At 37.5% G+C, this 20,869-nt stretch overlaps 6 protein-coding genes across 8 annotated transcripts; 3 read left to right on the top strand and 3 right to left on the bottom strand.

The window, feature by feature from the left end:
- On the top strand, positions 1,103-3,605 carry LOC18778181 ((3S,6E)-nerolidol synthase 1). The gene is made up of 7 exons (XM_007213810.2): positions 1,103-1,388; positions 1,469-1,751; positions 1,832-2,210; positions 2,320-2,538; positions 2,633-2,771; positions 2,867-3,115; positions 3,206-3,605. Exons 1-7 carry the CDS (start codon positions 1,209-1,211, stop codon positions 3,494-3,496), a joined length of 1,740 nt encoding a protein of 579 aa, XP_007213872.1. The 5' UTR covers positions 1,103-1,208; the 3' UTR covers positions 3,497-3,605.
- LOC18780608 (pentatricopeptide repeat-containing protein At3g13160, mitochondrial) lies at positions 3,575-5,014 on the bottom strand. Its single transcript, XM_020561797.1, has one exon. The coding sequence runs from the start codon at positions 4,909-4,911 to the stop codon at positions 3,766-3,768; it is 1,146 nt and encodes a 381-aa protein (XP_020417386.1). The 5' UTR covers positions 4,912-5,014; the 3' UTR covers positions 3,575-3,765.
- LOC18778293 (transcription factor DYT1) lies at positions 5,157-6,917 on the top strand. Its single transcript, XM_007212806.2, has 4 exons — positions 5,157-5,971; positions 6,087-6,260; positions 6,358-6,534; positions 6,654-6,917. Exons 1-4 carry the CDS (start codon positions 5,777-5,779, stop codon positions 6,723-6,725), a joined length of 618 nt encoding a protein of 205 aa, XP_007212868.2. The 5' UTR covers positions 5,157-5,776; the 3' UTR covers positions 6,726-6,917.
- On the bottom strand, positions 7,090-8,105 carry LOC18779618. The gene is made up of 2 exons (XM_007212117.2): positions 7,577-8,105; positions 7,090-7,337 (listed from the first exon to the last, which is right to left on the bottom strand). The coding sequence occupies exons 1-2, from the start codon at positions 8,001-8,003 to the stop codon at positions 7,282-7,284; spliced, it is 483 nt and encodes a 160-aa protein (XP_007212179.1). The 5' UTR covers positions 8,004-8,105; the 3' UTR covers positions 7,090-7,281.
- On the bottom strand, positions 8,774-10,240 carry LOC18778940. The gene has a single exon (XM_020562737.1). The coding sequence runs from the start codon at positions 9,959-9,961 to the stop codon at positions 8,999-9,001; it is 963 nt and encodes a 320-aa protein (XP_020418326.1). The 5' UTR covers positions 9,962-10,240; the 3' UTR covers positions 8,774-8,998.
- LOC18779911 (transcription factor bHLH112) lies at positions 17,431-20,474 on the top strand. 3 transcript variants are annotated; one of them, XM_020563239.1, is made up of 7 exons: positions 17,432-18,085; positions 18,179-18,239; positions 18,428-19,034; positions 19,160-19,288; positions 19,426-19,491; positions 19,613-19,672; positions 19,814-20,474. In XM_020563239.1, the coding sequence occupies exons 1-7, from the start codon at positions 17,923-17,925 to the stop codon at positions 20,012-20,014; spliced, it is 1,287 nt and encodes a 428-aa protein (XP_020418828.1). In that variant the 5' UTR covers positions 17,432-17,922; the 3' UTR covers positions 20,015-20,474. The 3 variants fall into 3 exon arrangements, with proteins under 3 accessions (XP_020418826.1, XP_020418828.1, XP_020418827.1); XM_020563238.1 differs by having other exon boundaries at positions 17,436-18,085; positions 19,613-19,678; XM_020563237.1 differs by having other exon boundaries at positions 17,431-18,239; positions 19,613-19,678.

Genomic DNA, 20,869 nt, shown 5'->3' on the forward strand with positions numbered 1-20,869 from the left:
AAACAATTTAAAACATCAGGGGGTGTTCTTGTAATTTCTAAAACCTCAAGGAGTTTTGTGAAAAAGCCGAAAATCTCATGGGGTGTTAGTGTAAATAACTCAAATTTGAACCTTACAGGAAGTCTAAGTGGCACTAAATCACTCATGTATATTACCATGCAATGTATAAAGTGTAAAAATATTGTAGTAAATCATTATAAATAAATGATTTTGGTGTGTTTAATCTTCTTTCATTAATTACTACATATTTTCTACACTCGTAGTGTTTGTCAACTCACCATATAATCAACTTAAATTAGTTAAACCCATTATGCAATGCATTTCCTTCTAATTTTTTTGGTAATAAAGTAATAGATAATTGACTAAATAAACATCCTACAAAGTTTCAAAATTTATTTTTTTTAATCGATATCGATAATTTTCCTATATTTCCATTGAAATTTATGTGTTTTTGAACTACCGATATTTCCGAAACCGTCGATATTTTAGACCTTGGTCAGTATTTTGCCAAATTTGTATTGTGTGCTATGGTATCAACAAGAGGAGATTTCAGAATGACGTTACCATTAGGTGAGCTTCAATTTTTTGTTATTTAAATTAGTTGTTGACGTCACAATGATGTTACCATTAGGTGAGCTTGCCCAGGTAGTAATTCAGACAAGTCTTGCCTTTGGACTTGCCCACTCCTTGCCCTGGTTGGCATTCATTGCTGGACTTCGTTTTTGGGGCCTTCAATACATGACATTTTCTTCTCCACAATATATGTATACAGATGGAGACGGAGATGGAGATGGAGATTGGAGCAATGGCTTCCATTATAAGTACAAATTTGATTCTTTCTTGGATTCCTTGTATAAATATACCGGTTGTTGTGAGCCTTTCAAATCCATCGAATTAAATACAACACACTAAAAAAATGTGGGAGCTGCTGTTCCAAAAATCGAACACTATTCATTAATATGGTGCATTTGAAAGTGCCAGCAGCACACCCTCTCTCAATTATTATAAAGTAAATTTAGTTTTTAGTTTGACACGTTTCTTCTGCTTTTAGTTTGACAGATGATGTGAAGTGAAGTATTTTTCACAATTCGCTCGGTGCAAATCTTCCTCTTTATAATGAGAACCCCAGAGTCACTTACACTCTCAAATTAAGCAACAGAAACAAACTGAGAAAAAAACAAGATCCTGCTGCAATTGCTCTAGTAAAAATGGCATTGTTTTCTATGGCCATCTCTGCTGTCTATAATGCTCCAAAAAAGATCCCACATATTCAGCTTACTCCTAAGCCCTCTTCTCAACAATGGAGCACTGCCCAAGATCATGGCTTGCTTTCAACTCCCTTGCACCTATTAAACTCCAAAACTAACTATGCTAATACAATTACTAAGGTACGTAACACTTGCTCTTTGCCTTTTATGTTGCATTTTCCTTCATGCCTAAAATAATTCTTTGATTTTCTTGCAAGCAGGAGGATGATGACATTTGTTTCCTACATGCACGAAAGCTGGACGTGTTCAGGCATGTACTGAGCAAACTAGGAGAAGAAGCAGTTGAGGGTTTGAACATGATCGATGCTGTTCAACGGCTGGGTATTGACCACCACTTTCAAGAAGAGATTGACCAAATTCTTCAAAAACAGCATTTGATCATCACCTCCGGTAGTGCTCATGGAGCTAATCATCACAGTGATCTTCATGAGGTGGCAGTTCGCTTTCGACTGCTCAGACAACAGGGTTACTTCGTGCCTGATGGTAGGTATCATACGTATATTGGTACTCAGTACTAGCCAATCATTCGACTGCTCACCATATGTATATTTTTTGTTAAATAGATGTGTTCAACAAATTCAAAGAAAGCGAAGGAAGCTTCAAGCAAATGTTGAGTGAAGACATTAAGGGATTGATGAGTTTATACGAAGCTTCACAGCTAAGTATAGAAGGAGAAGATACACTTGAAGAAGCTGGACAATTTAGTTGGCATCTCCTAAATACATCCTTGTCACATCTTGATCATCACCAAGCTAGAGTTGTTGGAAACACATTGTCCAATCCCCATCACAAAAGTTTGGCCACTTTCATGGCCAAGAACTTTTTTGCTACTAATTCCCGAGGCACGAATAATCGATGGTTAAACATCTTACAGGAAGTGGCCAAAACAGATTTTAATATAGTCCAGTCCCTACACCAGAAGGAAATTTTTCAAATTTCCAAGTAAGTTAATTGACAATAAGATTGATGAGGACGTACGTAGATTATATATAATTGGACCCCTCTAGCTAATTAATCAGTGTGTCTATTTGAATTATGTTATCTCAATTAGGTGGTGGAAAGAGCTGGGATTGGCTAAGGAATTGAAGTTTGCCAGAGACCAACCAGTTAAATGGTACATATGGTCCATGGCATGCCTAGCAGATCCAAACTTGACAGAGGAGAGGGTTGAGCTCACAAAACCCATCTCATTCATCTATTTGATTGATGACATTTTTGATGTTTACGGGACGCTTGACGAGCTCATTCTCTTCACAGAGGCTGTCAATAGGTATATGCAATAAACATGCCTCAACAATTAAATTTAATTGATTTAACAAGATTTGCCCATTGACTGATCAATAAATTGTTGGATGCTTCTGCAGATGGGAAATTGGTGATATAGAGCACCTACCAGACTACATGAAAATATGCTTCAAGGCTCTTCACGATATTACGAATGAAATCAGCAGCAAGGTCTATCAGAAGCACGGCTGGAACCCGTTACGCTCTCTAAGAAAAACGGTATATATACCAAATGTGTGATGATCGGCTGATTATCAATTACCAGTATAATTAACTAAAGATTAGTTAATTATTCAATTCTATATTTCATGCAGTGGGGGAGTCTGTGCAATGCATTTTTAGTAGAAGCAAAATGGTTTAAGTCTGGGCACTTGCCCAAAGCAGAAGACTACTTAAAGAATGGGATTGTTTCTTCTGGGGTGAATGTGGTGATGGTCCACATTTTCTTTCTATTGGGTCAAGGCATAACCAAACAAAGCGTGGAGCTGTTGAATGAAACTCCAGCTATCATATCTTCTGCAGCAGCAATTCTTCGGCTCTGGGACGACTTGGGAACTGCAGAGGTAAGCTTATATTCATATCAAGCACGCTGTAAACATGTCTTGTTCATATCTCTAGCTGTAAATGTGCTTATGTAACTATATTGATTGTAGGATGAGAATCAAGATGGGCACGACGGCTCATACATACGGTGCTACATAAACGAACACCAAGGCTGTTCGATTAAGGACGCACAAGAAATTACTATTAATTTGATTTCAGAAGAATGGAAGCGCCTGAACAAAGAATTGGTGTCTCCTAATCCGTTTCCAGTCGCATTCACCAACGCTTCCCTTAATCTTGCAAGAATGGTGCCATTGATGTATAGCTACGATCAAAACCAATGCCTTCCCTCGCTTAAGGAGTATATGAGATCGATGCTGTATGAAACTGAATCTGTGTAATATATATTCTTCCTCGTTTCTGGTCAGCTGTGTAATTTATATAAAGAAAATAAAATGTTTATGCATCGCACAAATATGTCTAGTAAATTGCAGAAGGATAATATAACAATATTAAAGGTATTTTCAGGTGAAAACTAGGCTAATTCAGAAAACAAAATGGATCAAACTTCCACTTCAAAAGAGTTCCACATTTCCTTACCATTTTGTGCTTTGAATCATAAACCATAACATGTAATTTGCAAAACAGAACAAACGTCAAAAGAAATACATTATTCCTCTGTAGGCAACTTGAGATTATAACGCCGGTAACTATTTGACTTCCCAAGTTTCACAAGCTTATTTGCCTCCTCAATCCTAGAGGCCTTAACCAGCCCATCCACCACAATCTGCAACAACGCTGCATCCACGAGAAGGCGCCTTTTGAAAATTTCCTCCCCGAGCTCACTGGCAAAGTCCAAATCACCCTTCTCACAAACAAAGGGAACAAGCGTCTGGAAAGTCCATTTCTGCGGAGCACAATTGCTCTTCCCCATTTCATGGTACCACTTCTTAGCCTTTTCCAATTTTCCCTCATCAACAAAGCCCTTGATCAAGGCATTGAAGCTAAACACATCAGGTTTTATTCCCTTGTTCTTCAATTCCTCAAATAACTCAACCCCTTCTTCAGTTCTCTTCTCTGAAGCCAACCCCAGCAATTTGGCATTGTAAGACCTAACATCAGGAACAACATTCTTCTCCACCATTCGACCCCATTGCTTCTCAGCATCCAAAAACCGACTATGTGCATATAAACCATTCAAAATCGTGTTGTACGTGATGGCATCCAGCTTCATGGCCTTCTTCTCCATCTCACCCAGCATCGAAACAGCGGAATCCAACGAACCCATCTCACAAAACGCCTTGATCATAGTATTATAGGACACCACATCCGGTTCAATTGACAACTTCTGCGAGACCCCTCTAAAAACCTCATCAACCTTGTCGAATTTTTTGGAGTTAATGCAAGCCGCCAAGAGGGCGTTAAATGACAACACCGTGCGCTCGCAGTTTTTATCAGGCATTTCGTCGAACACCTTCTGGGCATTTTCAAGCATACCGGCTTTACCGTATAGCGAAACGAGTCGGGCAGCGAAGCCCTCATTGGAGAAGTCCGGGTACTTCTTCTGGTCCTCTAGGATCTCTTCGATCCACTTGAAACGTTTTGCGGCGGCGAGGCGGCGAACGGCATCCTCGTAAATGGAGGTTTTGGTTCGGAAGCGATAGATCTCAGAGGACTTCTTGAACTTCTCGACGAGGCGTTTGAGGTTGCGCTCTTTGTAGAGGTCGGTGGAGATGGCCTTAATGCTCTGCCTGGTAGTGGGGTTGGGTTGGGTGCTGGTGCAGAAGGCGCGCTGGAGGATGCGAGAGAAAGACATCGTTCGCCAGTGGTGGTGGCTGACTGGGGTTTTGGGTTTTGGTCCTTTTGTGGGTTACCGATAGTAAGGTAAGTAAGAGAATGAAAAACAATTTTAACCGAGTTTCTAACTGTCAGTAGATTTTCTTACTTTTTTTTAATCTCTTTGTTTTCAGGCTTCATCGGACCCAAAACAAACTTGTTGGGCTGAAATAAAATTGGACTTGGTTGAGCTCTGGGTCGAAGAAGGTTAAGAGAGGCCTCAAGTTTGTTGTTTGGGGGGGGGGGGGGGGGGGGAGCAATGCTGCTGTACCAGAAAAGAAAATAAAAGGTGTAGTCTATATGTCTGCTGCTCTAACAAACTTCATTCGTTTCTACTTTTTCCAGTCAACAAGGACCAACAGGCATGACATGAACATTCAACAGAAAACACAAAAACCAGATTTTTTTTTGTTCCTCATTCAACATGTGAATGAATGCTACTAGCTGTTGTTGAGGCTTCTACTTCACTTCTTAGCTCAAATCCGCTATGAAAAATGAACCCTCTTATCATTCAAATCTTTAATCCCATCCATTGATTGATTTAACGCTCCAGATTATTGCAGTAAACATACAACTGTAGAAACTACTTATGTACATGATTAAACCAAAGCCTACCCAACCCAATTGCAATAACACCACTGAATGGTCTATAAGACTATAACTCTCTCTCTCTCTCTCTCTCTCTCTCTCTCTCTCATAACTGAAGCATCTTGGTTGCTCCTCTCTCACACACAATGAAATGATTCCCTTGTGAGGAACAGTTATATAATTCATAGCCAACATTAGTCTCTCTCTCTCTCGCTCCCCCACTTATCAAACTTAAGTTTCATCAATATCTCCAGAACATGGAGTTTGTAGCCTCTGCCTTGGATGAATTATGCATAACTGAACAAGGTAAAATAGGGGGTAGGATGGGTCATCGGAGTCACAACAATGACGACGAATACAAGTCCAAGAACCTCCACGCCGAGAGGAGGAGACGGCAGAAACTCAGTGAACGCCTCCTCACCCTACGTGCATTGGTCCCAAACATTACAAATGCAAGCATTCTATTCATTTCATATCAAAGTTTCATAATTAAGGCCAATACTTTTCTTTTTTGATTCAAAGGTGGAGAGAGTAAGAATCTAATTCTTGTTTCTTGCCCTGTCTCAGATGAACAAAGCAACTATTGTTGAAGATGCCATCACTTATATCCACGAGCTGCAGAAGACTGTGAACATACTCAAAGACCAGCTTTTCGATATGGAAGCATCAGAAGAAGAGGCACCAGAGCCGAAGAAAGAAGAAATTCATTCTGCAGAAGAGATGAAGAAATTTGGGATTCAGGTTTGGACAACTAGCTAATAACTCTGTACATTTGATCTCTTTGAAACATGGGAGTTCTTCTACTTATATTTTAAATGTTGGTTGCTGGTGTTGGCAGGCAGGGGTCAATGTGACTCAGATAGATGGGAACAAACTTTGGGTAAAGGCAATCCTTGAGAAGAAAAGAGGTGGGTTCACTAAACTGATGGAGGCCATGACTGCCTTTGGCTTTGAACTCACTGATACCAGTGTCACTACCTCCAATGGAGCAATGCTTGTTTCATCTTGTGTCATGGTAAGTCACAGCATATCAGTTCCAAGAAACTCACAACACAAATGAATATATTTTGATACAAAAGCACCACTTTACTGAATTGAGCACATGAAATTAATATCAATTCTAATGATTTTCAGGGATTCTACTGCGAAACGCTTGAAGTTGAGCAAACCAAGGAATTGATGCTAGAGATCATCAGTAGCATATAGAGCAAATGGAAGCATCAGATATTCTATTCTATTTACCCTTGAAACTAACAGAGTTTTCTGTTTTCATGACTTGTTGATTTCAAGTCAGAGGTCAGATTGGAATTATTCACTATTTAGTCATTGTGTTTGGTAGCAAATGGTAATCCAGGACATCATTTATGCTTCATCTTCATATATATTGTACTGATTAAAGAAATGGCAAACTGCTGGCCTTGAGACATTTGGTTAGGAACAGAAGGGACAGAATGATCCCACTAAGGTGGTCAACAATCTGGTTGAGACATAAACTCAAAAGCAAATACCACAAAACAGCTAACCAATATTTAAGGCTTAGTGACCAAGTAACTACTGAGACAATATAAAACCCCAAAATTTCCAATCCTCATCACTTTTTCCTTGAGGGAAATCCCAAAACTTACACTCAGTTTTCCCTTCTTTTTTTACAATCTTAACAGCTTCTATGAACATAACACCTTTTTTTTTTTCAAAATTGAAAAGCACAAAAACCAAAAACAAAAGAGGAGAAAATTATCTGTCAACTGAAAAGATCAATCCTTCATCTCTGGGCCTGAAATCCAATCTTCCTCCCACCATCCTTCTTTGAGAAAATTCCTGCATTCCATGTTTGAATGTTTCAAATGTTAATTTTTTTGACCCCTTAATGCCAGAAAATTCCAAGAATGGATGGATTTAATCAAATAGCCAATTGGCCTCTGTTTGGCTGCCAATAAAAGACTAAAAGGAGGAGGAAATTGAAAATTGACAGCTTTATAATTTCATCTCAAAGATCAGTACCAATCTATTTGAAACTGTAGAAAGAAGAGAGAGAAAAAGATGGAATTTTTGAGTACCTTGAGCTTCAGGCTTACAGACAGGAGGGTCTTCAAAGAGAGACAGAGAAAGCTGCTTATGGGCAACACCAATGTCAAACAAAATTAGACCAGAAGATGGATCACTCACTGAAATTCCCTTCACTGGAAGCCAGAGAAAAAGTTCTTCTTGGATCAGACCCTCCAAGCCTCTTAGACCACCATAGCTGAGATTAGCTCTGACTATGTTCTCAAAGTAGACCCTGGTCTCAAACTTGGTCATGCATGAACAGTCTAGATGAACCTCCAGGCGACCCATCGGGTCAAGATTGTAAGACTTTACATTGTCTGGGAAGAGCCCAGCTGGAAGGCCTTGGCTTTGGAGGAGGTTGTGGAGGGATGAGGTGGCTGTGAGAGGAAGAAGGAGGAGGAGAGAGAGAGTGAGCAAAGATACGGGTGTCAGAGACATGGTGTGAAGGAAGGAAGGGACTTTCGAAGGACAGACAAAAGCTGAATGTCTGAGGTTTCAACAAGGGTTTTTAATTTAAGGTTTCGTTTTGGGAAAGCTACTATGATGCTATCATAAAATAATTGATAATTAATATTATAATACAGGATTCCCAAAAATACGTACACTATTTTATTTAATTTCCACAAATATCTAATGGTCGAAAAAACGGGTCAACCATTGGATCGAACTTAATTCCCTCAATAGACCATCTTGGGTCAGGCTACAATCGAAGCCTGGAGGGCTGGACCAATCTTAATAGTTAATACAAGGTCAGCCCAACCTATAAGATTGGGTTGGTTCAGTGTTTCGAAAGCATGCCAGTTGGTTAAGGTAGCGTATGCCCTTTATATTCGAGTTCAATTCCTCTTCCGATACATTAGAGTAACATTTAGAATTTTTGTTTTCACAGCCATCATGCTTTTAGATTATAAAATACAAAACAGAGTAACCCTTAAAGCTTATGGATTTATGAGTAAATTGGTAAAAAAAACCTACCAAATAACAATATGTTCATCTGCTAGACTGCTTGCATAATGATACTTTGGTGCGTAAATTTCATTATTCTGGGTCATATATTTAAGGAAGAAGATGTCGATGCATCAGGCGGCATAATCAAGTCCTAACCATCAAATCTAATGTATGCTTTCCTTAATGGATAATTATCATTGTAACTTCACGCACACATGCTTTCATTTGATCCATGCTAAGCTAAGTTTGCCTGCTGCTGATGATGCCTTAACTGCTGTCATTATCGCCTTAACAACAATATAATCCAAGGCATTAAGAAAAAGAAAGAGCCATTAAGAAAATTTTGTCCAACATAATTATTCATCCTTACAAACCAAGACTCTGTGACAGAGAGAAAACATGTGTGCCCATAAAGTTGCCAAAAGCTCTTACAATCTTCAAGACAACTTGAATTTATGTAACAATAATGAATCTTCCTCATGCTCTCAACCCTGCCTATTCTGAGGCTGTTCTAGATAATGTCTTTCATAGGCATAAACAGATCCCCCATAGTAACTCTCTTCATCTCTTCTTTCTCCATATGGATTTGAGCTTCCAAAAAGATAATCTGCAGTTCCTTCCCATGGGTTGCCGTACCTTCCCTCCCCAGAAAACCCTTGACCAGTATCATTCCCTCTCTTAAAATCACGAGACAGGCAAGGCCAGTAGCCAAATAAACTCTCACAAATGTCCATGGCTTCCAATCCATAACCACTAGGAATTTGATGAGCTTGCTTCTCATATCCATGGCTTAAAGACCCAAGATTGTGTTCATGGTCACTTCCCTTACTTTCTTCAACTTCCTCAACTTGATGATCAGGCTTTCCCTGGTCAGTGCTCTCTTGACTTGGCTGATCTTCCCTGCTCTCTTGGTGCTGCATCTGCTCTTCTTCAATAGCCGGGATTGGTTGGCTTCCATTGATGGGTTTTGCTGCTTGCTCATTAATTTGCTCTTTATTACCACCCAATGGTGTGACAGACACAGATCCACCATTCAAAGGATAACAAGTTTCATCTGAAGGCGAAAGGGGCTTGCCATACACTTGAGCAATATCAAACCCACCATCATAAGGTGTAGGATCATATTCTTCAAAATCAGGCTCATTAAACTCAGATACAGAGTAAGAGATCAAGAATTGAGTATCATAACTCTGCTCATAAAACTTCGGGTTGTATTCAATGGATATTGGCTTGCTACAACAAGGAGAGGCAGAGTATGAATGAAAAGCATGAAAATATGGGGTTGGATCATACTCGAGGAAGTTTTGAAAGCTGGGTTCATAGCTAGAATAAGATATTGTTGGCCCTTGATCTAGTTCAAGTGGAGCAGAAAGATCATCAGCATAAGGGGTTAAATAATACTCACCATGATCATCAGTCTCGTAGTGGCTGGAGCTGTAGAATGCCATTAAGATTTGGCAAATACTTGTGGAATGAGAGAAAGGAAACTACACTGAGAATTCAACAAAATTTCTGCATAATAAGTGAACCCAAAACTGTATCTTTCTATCTTGTTATTATATTCACATACACACAAATCTTATCCAATTGGGAAGAAAATGTGTGAGCAAGCAATTCATGTACAAGAAAAAGGGAAAGGTGGGTGCACTAATTATTGTCAATAAGCATTAAGAAACTGGGAGATATCAGCATTTAGATCATGGTTCCATGGCCGTATGATTAGAGAAGATTACCTTTAGCCAGAAAGTGATTGAGATGTGACTGAAAAAGGAATCTTAAGAAATTTCGCTTGAAAGAGATGACATTTCTATTTCTTTTTTCTTTCACTTTCGTAATTTTTGGTTGCACAGTTTTTCTTTGTTTTGCTTGGGAAGATGGCAAGTGCACATGTGTTGTTGTTGGCTTGTCAATATAATGGTCCCACTAAAAGAAATGTGGCACATCCCATCATCACTTTCGACCCTTGGATCATGCCATAATTTCCACAACAGTTAATAAGGGAAGGACTTTTGATTCAATTTTTAGTTTTAGTGCCATTCCAAATTAGGTGATGACTTAAACACCATGTGTCTTGCGGGTTACGGTATCATTCGTGTTATTAATTCGAAAGATATAATATAGATGAACGATAAGATTAATGTCACAATCATACTAAAGTATTTTTTATTGTCTAATCATAAAATTAATTTATTTTAAAAAAAATTACTATAGAGTGTTACTATTTGATACACCGCGAGAAGAATGCAAGGTTTTTTTTTAACTGAAATGGATGGACTCTAATTAACCTCATATTATGGGTTTGAATTTCTTGAGTAAAAAGTAACACGCGTATTTATCGCACTAATTACAGGTACAACATGGCCTAGACCAAAGGCCCAATTTTAAAAAGAATTAAGAAAACTTAATTTAAATCACACGACCATGCAGTGACAGATGGCCCAATGAAAATATCAAAAGGCCCAGCTGATTTTAACAATTGGATCTGAAAATAAAGGAAAAGATAACCAAAAAAGGCCCAACTCATTTTTGGGTTGAGACAATCTGGAACGCGTGGCCTAAAGCCTTGAAGAAGGTTTTGACATATGGTTTCTTCTCCAAGTAAGTAGAGTTGACTTAATAATAAAATCTGAGAGGATCTTTTGTGAAGGAAACAAGTTAAGAAGTATCAATCAAATCAAGCATGGCCGGCAGCTACCCTTTACGTATTTGGTACTTCATTTTCTGAGTACGTACAAGATTATTAGGTGCATATTACATCACTGAAATTGTCGAATCCCAGTTGAAGAAAATGAAGAAAAGGCCTAATAACTGGAGTATCTTTAACTAAACAAAATCTGAGTGAGACTAAGGGGTCATGTGTATATGATATTGCAAAAACAAGCCCTCTTATTTTATGATTAATACTTGACCAAATCTTATAAACAATAGCAGTTCGACAAACAACTTGTTTATTTTATGCCAGGAGACGTCTGGACACAGAGAGGTAACACACAGCTAAACCTTTGTTTATACGTTTGCCCCGTTTCATTTTCTTCCTAATTAACATATGTGTATTAGTGGGGGATTCGAACACACATGACCTCGGGTGTAAAGGAAACTGCCCTTAACCGCTTGAGTTACAAGTCCCTCATAACTTTGATGTGCCTTTGGAGTTCAATTCTTGGACGAAAGCATTATTGACTTAATTAAACTGGCAACATAAATGACAATATTGTCTCATCTTGCTTCCCAGGCTTACAAAAAGCTGTTGTATGTGACCCGCCTTGTCCTTGATTGATATATATATATATATATATATATATGCAGGGACAGGGAGGGCAAGTTACTTAACCATCCAACTTGTTCCTCCTCACCGGCTACAGAAGCTGCAACTTTAGAGTAAACCTAATCTTGAAGAAGTCATGACCGTCAGCTCTCTTAAGGGTCACGCCTGTGATGTGAGTTAAGCATTTTATTATACCCTAAAACACAAACTTAGATTTGAGAAGCAGCCAAATGACCTCAGGTAACGGACAAGAAACATGAGAGAAGAACAAGTATATGTTTTTGTTTTTTTCTGGAGAAAAAATAAGAGAAATTTCTAGTCGATAAATTGTGTCAAAATATTTTGTTTAGTAATTATGAGATTAGAGAAAGAAACAGAAAGAGTAGGTCCAACCCATCTCTCAACTCCATTTTAGCATCATCAAATCAAACCCCCACCAAATTACTTCCTCTCTTTAAGTCCAAGTCCTTTGATCAATTACAGTTAACTTGACTAATTGTATTCAGAGAAAGTGTTTCTCTGTGTGATGTACATGTGTGATATCATACGTGGGACCCACATTTTCTTACCAGCTCTGTGAATTTATTATGATTATTTAGTTTGGTGAATTTTAATAATTACTTTGATATTTAGGGATGTGTGTAATTAAATATATATATATTTATTTTGTGATTAGAGAAACCTAGGACACATTATGTAAAATGATGAGCTCTACTCTACTACTCTACATTTACATTATACCTAAAACTAATAAGCCAACTCTAAATGCTTTTAATACAAAGAAATTAAATAATTAAGGGCCCTAATTAAAGACAAAGAGCATGATGAATAAAAGATACTTAAGGATTTGCGTGAAGAGCATGAGACAAGGGCATGACCCATCTTTCAATTGATGTTCCTAAACGTTAACCCACATTTTAATTAAGATGTTTTTCTTTTCTTTTTCATAATTAAATAAAAAGGGTTTATGAGATGTGGGGCCCAATGATGGATGACTAAAGGAATGTTTTCATCTAACATGGGACAATCATCCATGCCAAGATGTCAAGTTGTCAACCTCAAACACACACACACACACACCAAGGAGAGGGGCCAAGGGGGGAAGACCAATTTGGTGACGTTCATATTTAGGTCAACAAAGCCAATGATTAATGACTTGTCGTTCTTCGGAATTTAGGAGAGCCTATTCTCTTTGGTGGAAAATGCATTAGAAATTAATTGAATTAGACTCTGGAAGTCAATCTCGCTTTAAAAGAGAGAGATGGCCATGGAGGGAGGGAACAAAACCTCATTTAGAATAGGATCGCATTTTGGATAATGCATATGAGAGAGAGAGAGAGAGAGAGAGAGAGAGAGAGAGAGAGAGAGAGAGAGAGAGAGAGAGAGAGAGAGAGAGAGAGAGAGAGAGAGAGAGTAGGTGAGGACTAATTAAAAAGATAAATTAATTAAAAAGCTACTCAATCCAGATGGTGAAATAACAAGTAGGAGGACTGCACGAAAAAAGCAATGTTTAGAGCTTTTAATTTGCACTTTAATCATTCTTCCATTGAACATGCCTTATCTCCCACATCTTCAATACAATATTGGTTACTAAGAAAAGCATATATAATCAATGTATTGTGTTTGTGTTGTGCCTGCCTCCAAACCATTAGTGGCTGCCTTTGTTTTTCGTTTCATATATGCGAATGTGCACACGTTATTATCATGCAGATGCTATTATAAATAATTAAAAAAGCATAAAGAGGTAATTCAAAATATATATATCTATATGCAATTGAATTTATTATTAGAATATTGGACGGCTCTCATCTGAATATGGTGCGTGTTTTAGTTATTAGTTTGAGGTGGTTGACTAAGGATAGATAGCCAAGCAAACACGTTTGATTTACAAAACAAATGGTCCACTCCCTTAGATTGGACTCAAATTACTTCACTTACGGTCAACTGGTAGCCACACAAACTCGTTTTCTTTTCTTCTTTCAATTTCTCATTTTTCCCATCTTCTTCTTGTGTTTTTTTCTCCTCCATGTTTTTCATTGGGCACGCCACGTGATCCCATGGTACTATCCTAGAGTCTCTACACATGTGATTTTTTATTTTATTATATATATATATATATATAAAATTTACTTTTAATTTTCGTGCACACCTCAAGATGAGCTCAGCATGACAACTTCGTATAATTGCCTATATGAAATAATAATTGATCATATAATTGTATGTGTATATAAGAATTGGGCAAGGATTAAGGGCGTATTATGATTTATAATAAACATATAAAACAGATGAATAAGTGCTAATGGACCATATACAATAAGTGCTTTGTTTTTTGTTTTTAAATCTTTAAGATAACCCTAAAAATGCCTACGCGCCTTATCCTAATTAGGGATTATGAAGCATTATACAAAACTTAATTTTCGCTAACTAATATTAATCTATTATAATTAAGAACAAACCATTTGGGGTGTGGTAGAGACTAGAGAGAGAGAGAGAGTCGCAGGACATGACATGAGCATGAGGGTCCAAAGTGGTCATTTTCTAGAGGAAGGGAAGGAACATTTCTGAATGCAAAAGAATACAAGAAGAAAATCCAAGAGTTGGAATTGGATGGCTGTGACCTAATTTCCTTTTCTTTATCATTTAGTGGAACGTGTCTTCCCCTCAACTGCAAGCCGACTCTCTCCTCTCTCTTAACTCATTAAGCCGATTCTTTAAAATTAAAAATTGAAATTTATTTGAAATTGTTTTCACATTCAAGTTTTTTTTTTTTTTTTTTTACTTTTGTTACTCTTCTCTCCAATTCTCACTCTTATTTTTCTATATACTCTAGCAAAAAAATAAAATAGTTATCAAATTGCTGCAAGTATAAGAACTAATAAAAAAAATAACTATAGAAAAATAGTTTTTGAAATTAGAGATACATAAAAATATGAAGTCTGCAAGCAGCATTACCAGTTGAATATATGCTTTAAAAAAATAGTTTAATTTATTCTGTGGCTGGCTGAGATTCATTTTTCAAGGGTACAAAATGTGAAGGAATACCACGTTTTGGATTTGAATTGCACAACTTTTCTTTTTATTATTTATTTTTAAAAAGTGTATACCGCCCATGTCAGAATCTGGCTCCCACAAGACGGTGGGTGCGGATTCGCTGTGGAAAACCGCACGATTTGGTTATTAAAATACACGGCTGTGATTAGACGGCAGGTGGGGAAGATGGCTACGTGTCAGCCACCCGAAATGATTTGAAGGAAAACCCCTTGTCCCACTGTCGTTCTCAATCTCAAGTCTCACCCTTTGACTCTCTTTGTACAAGCTCAGCCAGCCTAGCTCTACAGAGGCCCCACTTGTCCACGCACGCGCGCCTGCTCGCCTGGGTCCCAGGTTGACCCATCTTAGCTTGCCAAATCATGATGCGTAACCAGTTAATTAATTACTAATTATTTAAATCAAGCTGCCAGGTTCTTTATAAAAGAACAAGCCGGATCGTTAATTTGTTTCAATCAAAATTTTTTTTTTCTTTTTCTGAATGGTTTTTTTTCTTTCTTCATTTTTCTATTTAAACCTCGTATTTCTCTTTGTTCACCCTATATTCTAAGTTCACCCAAACTGCTAAATTCAAATTTTCACAATTTTTAAGAAAACCTCATTATCTTTACGAACTACCTCTAAATACACACCCATCAGAAAAATAAAATAAAAAAACTCATCAACCTCACACCCGACACCCGACACCCGACACCTTGCTATCTTGCTCCTTACCACTCTAAGTTTATCTTAACCTCACATTACTTAAAGAGATAAAAACATTGTTTTCAAATGTGTTTGTGAAGAGAAGATGATAGTGTAGTAGGTTTCTTGGATTGAAAGAGAAGAGTAATCTTGCACTAGGGTGTAAAGGAGTTTGTGTTTTTCTAAAACTTAATATGAAAATTGGTGGGGTGTGTATATAGATGTACTAGGGGTTAAGTATTAAGTTGGATGACATTTTTTATCTTTTTACATAATAATAAAACTTAAGAGCTTAATGATTTAAGTATTGGGGTGAATAAAGAAAAATGTAGGGTTTAAATAGAAAAACTTTTTATTTATTTATTTTAAGGATCTTTTCTATTGAAAGGAATGATAGTGTACTAAACTCACACACACTACACAGATGCTATAACTCGAACCCAAAGCCTTGCCTGAAAGAATAATAATCCAAACCACTATATTAGGTCCTTTACTTTTCCGAATGATTTTAAAATGTAGTTATTATTTATTTTGCGAGAAGATTGAGTTGAAATATAACCAATTACATCAAATATTGACGATTTTAGTAGTCAACGCAGATTTTTGATGGAAGTTGAAGTCAATATTAGGCAGTGGTCCATTGTATTAAAATGTACCATCGAATTGCAAAAGAATAAAAATAAAATAAGAATTAGGCTGTGGTCCATTATAAAATGTAATTTTTTTTTTTAAATTAAAAAAAAAACAGTGAAGCTATCTTATCTCTATACACAAGTTTGTATGATTAATTTTACACGTTTGTCGACGCTGACAAAGTTGTTAGGAAGGAACGAGGATCAGCAGAATGAATCACTGTCAAAATAGATTTGCTTCTTTACATTACTATATATACTAAGGAAAGCAGCTGCGGAAACTCATGGATCTGACCTAACATCCCTTTTGAATTTTCATTTCAATATAATAAAGTCAACCATTTTCTTAATGTTTTCGTGCAGAAATTTGAGATGGTACATCCGACGATGTCCACAGCTTTTTGAACAAGTTGTGACCAGTGAGCAAATGTTCAAGATATATGGGCCGTAAAAGCTTGTGTTTTTGGTTAGTTGAGAATGATATCCAAATTGAACCAACCGATATCGTACCTGCAACTTTGCACTAATAATTGACCGCCACCGGGAATATTCATTTTGTGTGGTCCTTATGAGTTTTTCTTCTTTAATTACTAAAAAATGTAGGGATTCGAACTTGAATGCAATGAGTCGGACATAGTGCTCTACACCGACACTCGTGAGTTTAAGGTAAGTGCTTGCTTCTACTTGATGCTCTGCTGCAAGTTAAGGGGATCCAAATTCGTAAATATCGATCAGACTTGGTTGTGGAAAAAATTGAGCAGCAGATTAATCAATTCATTGTCAAGTCAACTGCGCTTACCCACAACTTGCTGACTTTACTGAAATTCTAAGTCCCAAACTTGTTGGGTTGGGTTGAAATTCTTATCCTCTGTTGATCTTTGTGGTGATCAGATATATACATATATTTTTTTTGTTGCTTCTTCGGACCCAACTCAAGTGTTTGAACATATAATTAAATCCCTTTGGTTTGGATGTGTCAATCTCAATTAGAAAATGAAGATGATAATAGTGAGGTGGTGGGATATCAGAAAATTTCAGAAGACAGAAGCGTAACCCATAATCATCATATACGTGGTCCATGTAGTCCCCCATGGGCATGGGTCCGAAAATCTGAAGATTTATTCTGGGGATTGGACTTATGAATTATTATAATTCAAAAACTCACAACAAGTTTCAGCCGTCGGATTTCAACAAATACAATGAAGAAGTTGCAAATTATTCGTCCAAAACAGTGAGGTGTCAGTCAGATCAAACACCATCATCATCATCCCTTTATTCGTAAGTAAGAAGAATTTTTCCACACAGACATCATAAACAATAGAATAAAATAACTATATAAACCGAAAAGCAAGAGAGAAGGCATAAAAATATGGATAAACCAAGAATAATAATAATAATAATACTAAAACAAAATACTAAGCAATTTCAAAGCTAAAAGAAAATTCGATTCAGAATGCTCTCTCTCATTTGTCCAATCATCTCCCTTCAACAAAGAAAGAAAAAGAAAAAGAAATGTCAACCGGATTCCCGTAAATAATTTCCAACTTCTGTCCGTACCCCTAACCGTTTGATATATAAATTGCAACTCTGCAAAGCTCACAACAAAAGCATAATATATTTCATATTTGCTAATAGCCATAGCCTCTCTCTCTCTCTCTCTCTCTCTCTCTCTCTCTCTTATGATATATAAAACTGAGTTCTCCTACGTGAGAGTCAAAAATACACAAGGAAGCAAGTTAAGCCAAAGATATATAATATAACTTTTGAGCTTAATAATATCATGGCGGAGGAGTTTCAGGCCGGGATTTGTGGCAGCAGCTGGTGGAACACATCGAGACACGCGCTGGTGGCGTCGCCGTGTTCTGTGGGGTTTAATGATCATATAGGGAGCTTTGGCTGCCCAAATGACATGGTGGACATCAAGGCATCAAGGTCTTCTTGTGGTGAGATTAATAACTCGGTTTCTGATCATGATGATGATCATCAGCATACTAATTCTGGTAGTTTTCTGATTGATTCCACCTTGCAAATGATAGGTTTTGATCATTCATCTTCCCCGTCGTCAACACCCTCAGATTTGAACCAAGCTTTGCTCCTGTAAGTTCAATTTCAATTCTCTAGCTAAACATCCACTTCTCTTATAGTTAAAATTCATGCATGAGGATTCAACACCCTTAATTAATTTGTTGTGTTCACTACTTCAGAAAATGAAGTCAATATGTTGAACTCTAATGATATTGGGAAAGTGAATTAATATGAGTTAGGTTTTTGTTTTTTTCTTGCAGAAGTCGTAGTGGTGGTGGAAGAGCTGAGAGCAATTTTCATAATTCTATGCTCCAAGAAGGTGTAGGTGTTGATGAAGATTCGTCATCTCTAATAGATGGTTTCAAGCCCATGAGTCAAGATTTTTCTTTGGACCAATTAGGCTCATCATCTTCTTCTGGCTTTCCCATAACTTCATCATCCTCAGCTGCTAATTCCTATGGCTTCCCCTCAACATTGTTGCAAAGTATATTTGATTCTGAAGTATCCCAACCCCAACCCCAACAATCACTTTTCAACAATAATCACTTTTCAAATGACTTATTGTTACCTCCTTCTCCTACTAGTTCTTGTTGGCCACCCAGATACTCTTCTAGCAGCTGCCTAAGGCCCTCAGCAGTATCACTGCCAAAGCAATTACAACCTGGTGGTGGCGGCGGCGGCTTGCACTTTCCCAATAATATTAACACACCCTTCTGGAACACCCCAGCTGCCACCGCTCTAAATCATGGCAATAGTATTCGATCTAGTAATGGCCTTTTTTCCTCCTCACAATCACAATATACAGCACCTGCCTCTTCAGCACTAGTTCATGAACACAAACCTAATTCCCACAACTTTACTCCCAAGGTAATTAATTAAATTTTTAGTATTTATTAGCATATATATATATATATGTATATAGCTAGGTAGGTTATGTATTTAGCTAGGTAGGTTATGATTTAAGGGTAATGATTTGGATGTTGAAATTTCAGGGCAATACTAATGAGGATGTTCAAGACTCAAACTCTGTTGTAAAGAAAAGTGGGAGCAGCATGAGCAGCTGTGAACCTGTATTCAAAAGAGCTCGAATTGAAACACCTTCACCCTTACCGACTTTTAAGGTACGACACATCCAATCAAGCTTTTGGCAGCAGCCATCGATCGAGGAGCTTGCTTTCTCTTTGCCAAAGTGATTTTTGATGTTTCCTTTTTAATTTAATTAAAGGTTCTTTTTTTTTTCTTTTCCCCTGTTGATTAGGTTCGGAAAGAGAAGCTCGGGGACCGGATTACTGCTCTCCAGCAATTGGTTTCGCCTTTCGGAAAGGTGAAGTTTTGGAGTTTTGTTTCTCTACTTTTTCAAGAACAAACTTTACTAATTTGTAAAATATCAAAGGAATTATTCAAACTTACCTTCATTCCTTTTTGTTGTCTTTTTTCTTTTCCAGACTGATACAGCTTCTGTCCTTCACGAAGCTATTGAGTACATCAAATTCCTCCACGAACAAGTCAGTGTATGTTCCTTTAGTATCTTCCTCTTCTTCTTTTTTTTTTTTTTTCCTTCTTTGTAAACCCTAGTTTTGGAGGCTGATCTTAATTACGATTGCTAGCTAGTCGTTGAACGTTTTGTTTAATTCATGTAATTTCAGGTTTTAAGCACTCCATATATGAAAAATGGAGCCCCCATGCAACACCAACAGGGTAGTGATCATAAAATGAAGGAGGCAGAAGGAGCAAAACACGATCTAAAAAGCCGAGGACTGTGCTTGGTTCCGATTTCAAGCACCTTCCCGGTTGCTAATGAGACGACTGATTTTTGGACACCGACATTTGGAGCAACTTTCAGGTGATCAATCCATCCATCACAAGAGAAGAGGGAGAGCCAAGCTTAGGCCCAAGGGTGCCTAAGTTATCTACCAATAAAAATTTAATGGAACTGGTTTTCTACAAGCCAGAGCTAATGATCCATGTAGGCTAGCAAGTGATTAATTAGTGACCATTAATGAAATTATTATGTAAAAACCCAATATTACTATTAATTATTAGTTAGAGAGGGGGGTTGGGAACAGGAACAGGTGCTAAATTTAGCGGAAGTCGACATTAGTTTAGGAAGAGTTGTTATTTTTTGTTGTTGTTGTTGTTGTTGTTGACAATAGCTGAATTTAGCAGATGAGGGGATAAAGAGCTGCCTTTTGTTCCTGTTTATGTAATGCTGTCAGGGGTGGCACCACCCAACTACCACCTTTTATCATCTCAAAGAAGAAAATACAGATAAATAAAAGCGATTTTAAATTGTTTTTGATTTGTTTATATAATTTATGTTGTTCAAGAATCAAGAAGCGAAGAGAAAGATGAGTGAGTGGAGCTTATTTCATTGGCGTTTTAACTTTTTTCATTTGTTTATTATTTGTTTGGAATGTAGTAGTGGGAAGTCAGAAGGCGGCCCACTGTTCCTGCTTTTAGGGTTTCTGGTCATGACTCATGTGAGAGATAGCGAGAGAGACAGAAAGAGATGTGCATGCGCGAGTGCATGTATTTGCGCGTGTAAAACCATCAACAATTAACTATAATATATATAGCTTCAGTTGCTAGATTGAAAGAGCCGACCGGCCACACTCATGTTGCTTGTGGGCGACCGGCTCTATCTGTCTCGCATATGTATTATTCTTTCCTAAAGAATGACCACATAATTCTAATTAAAGTGC

The sequence above is a fragment of the Prunus persica genome, chromosome G4, assembly GCF_000346465.2.
Source record: "Prunus persica cultivar Lovell chromosome G4, Prunus_persica_NCBIv2, whole genome shotgun sequence".
Taxonomy (NCBI): Eukaryota; Viridiplantae; Streptophyta; class Magnoliopsida; order Rosales; family Rosaceae; genus Prunus; species Prunus persica.

Excerpts from the sequence above, each read along its gene's own strand:
- LOC18778940 (XM_020562737.1), bottom strand. The coding sequence starts at position 9,961 with ATGGCATTCTACAGCTCCAGCCACTACGAGACTGATGATCATGGTGAG.
- LOC18779618 (XM_007212117.2), bottom strand. The coding sequence starts at position 8,003 with ATGTCTCTGACACCCGTATCTTTGCTCACTCTCTCTCTCCTCCTCCTT. Across the intron at positions 7,338-7,576 it reads CTGTAAGCCTGAAGCTCAAG|GAATTTTCTCAAAGAAGGAT; the intron begins GTACTCAAAAAT and ends CATGGAATGCAG.
- LOC18780608 (XM_020561797.1), bottom strand. The coding sequence starts at position 4,911 with ATGTCTTTCTCTCGCATCCTCCAGCGCGCCTTCTGCACCAGCACCCAA.
- LOC18779911 (XM_020563237.1), top strand. The coding sequence starts at position 17,923 with ATGGCGGAGGAGTTTCAGGCCGGGATTTGTGGCAGCAGCTGGTGGAAC. Across the intron at positions 19,035-19,159 it reads CCCACAACTTTACTCCCAAG|GGCAATACTAATGAGGATGT; the intron begins GTAATTAATTAA and ends TTGAAATTTCAG. Across the intron at positions 19,679-19,813 it reads TCCTCCACGAACAAGTCAGT|GTTTTAAGCACTCCATATAT; the intron begins GTATGTTCCTTT and ends ATGTAATTTCAG.
- LOC18778181 (XM_007213810.2), top strand. The coding sequence starts at position 1,209 with ATGGCATTGTTTTCTATGGCCATCTCTGCTGTCTATAATGCTCCAAAA. Across the intron at positions 1,752-1,831 it reads GGGTTACTTCGTGCCTGATG|ATGTGTTCAACAAATTCAAA; the intron begins GTAGGTATCATA and ends TTTGTTAAATAG. Across the intron at positions 2,772-2,866 it reads TACGCTCTCTAAGAAAAACG|TGGGGGAGTCTGTGCAATGC; the intron begins GTATATATACCA and ends TATTTCATGCAG.
- LOC18778293 (XM_007212806.2), top strand. The coding sequence starts at position 5,777 with ATGGAGTTTGTAGCCTCTGCCTTGGATGAATTATGCATAACTGAACAA. Across the intron at positions 5,972-6,086 it reads TGGTCCCAAACATTACAAAT|ATGAACAAAGCAACTATTGT; the intron begins GCAAGCATTCTA and ends GCCCTGTCTCAG. Across the intron at positions 6,535-6,653 it reads TTGTTTCATCTTGTGTCATG|GGATTCTACTGCGAAACGCT; the intron begins GTAAGTCACAGC and ends AATGATTTTCAG.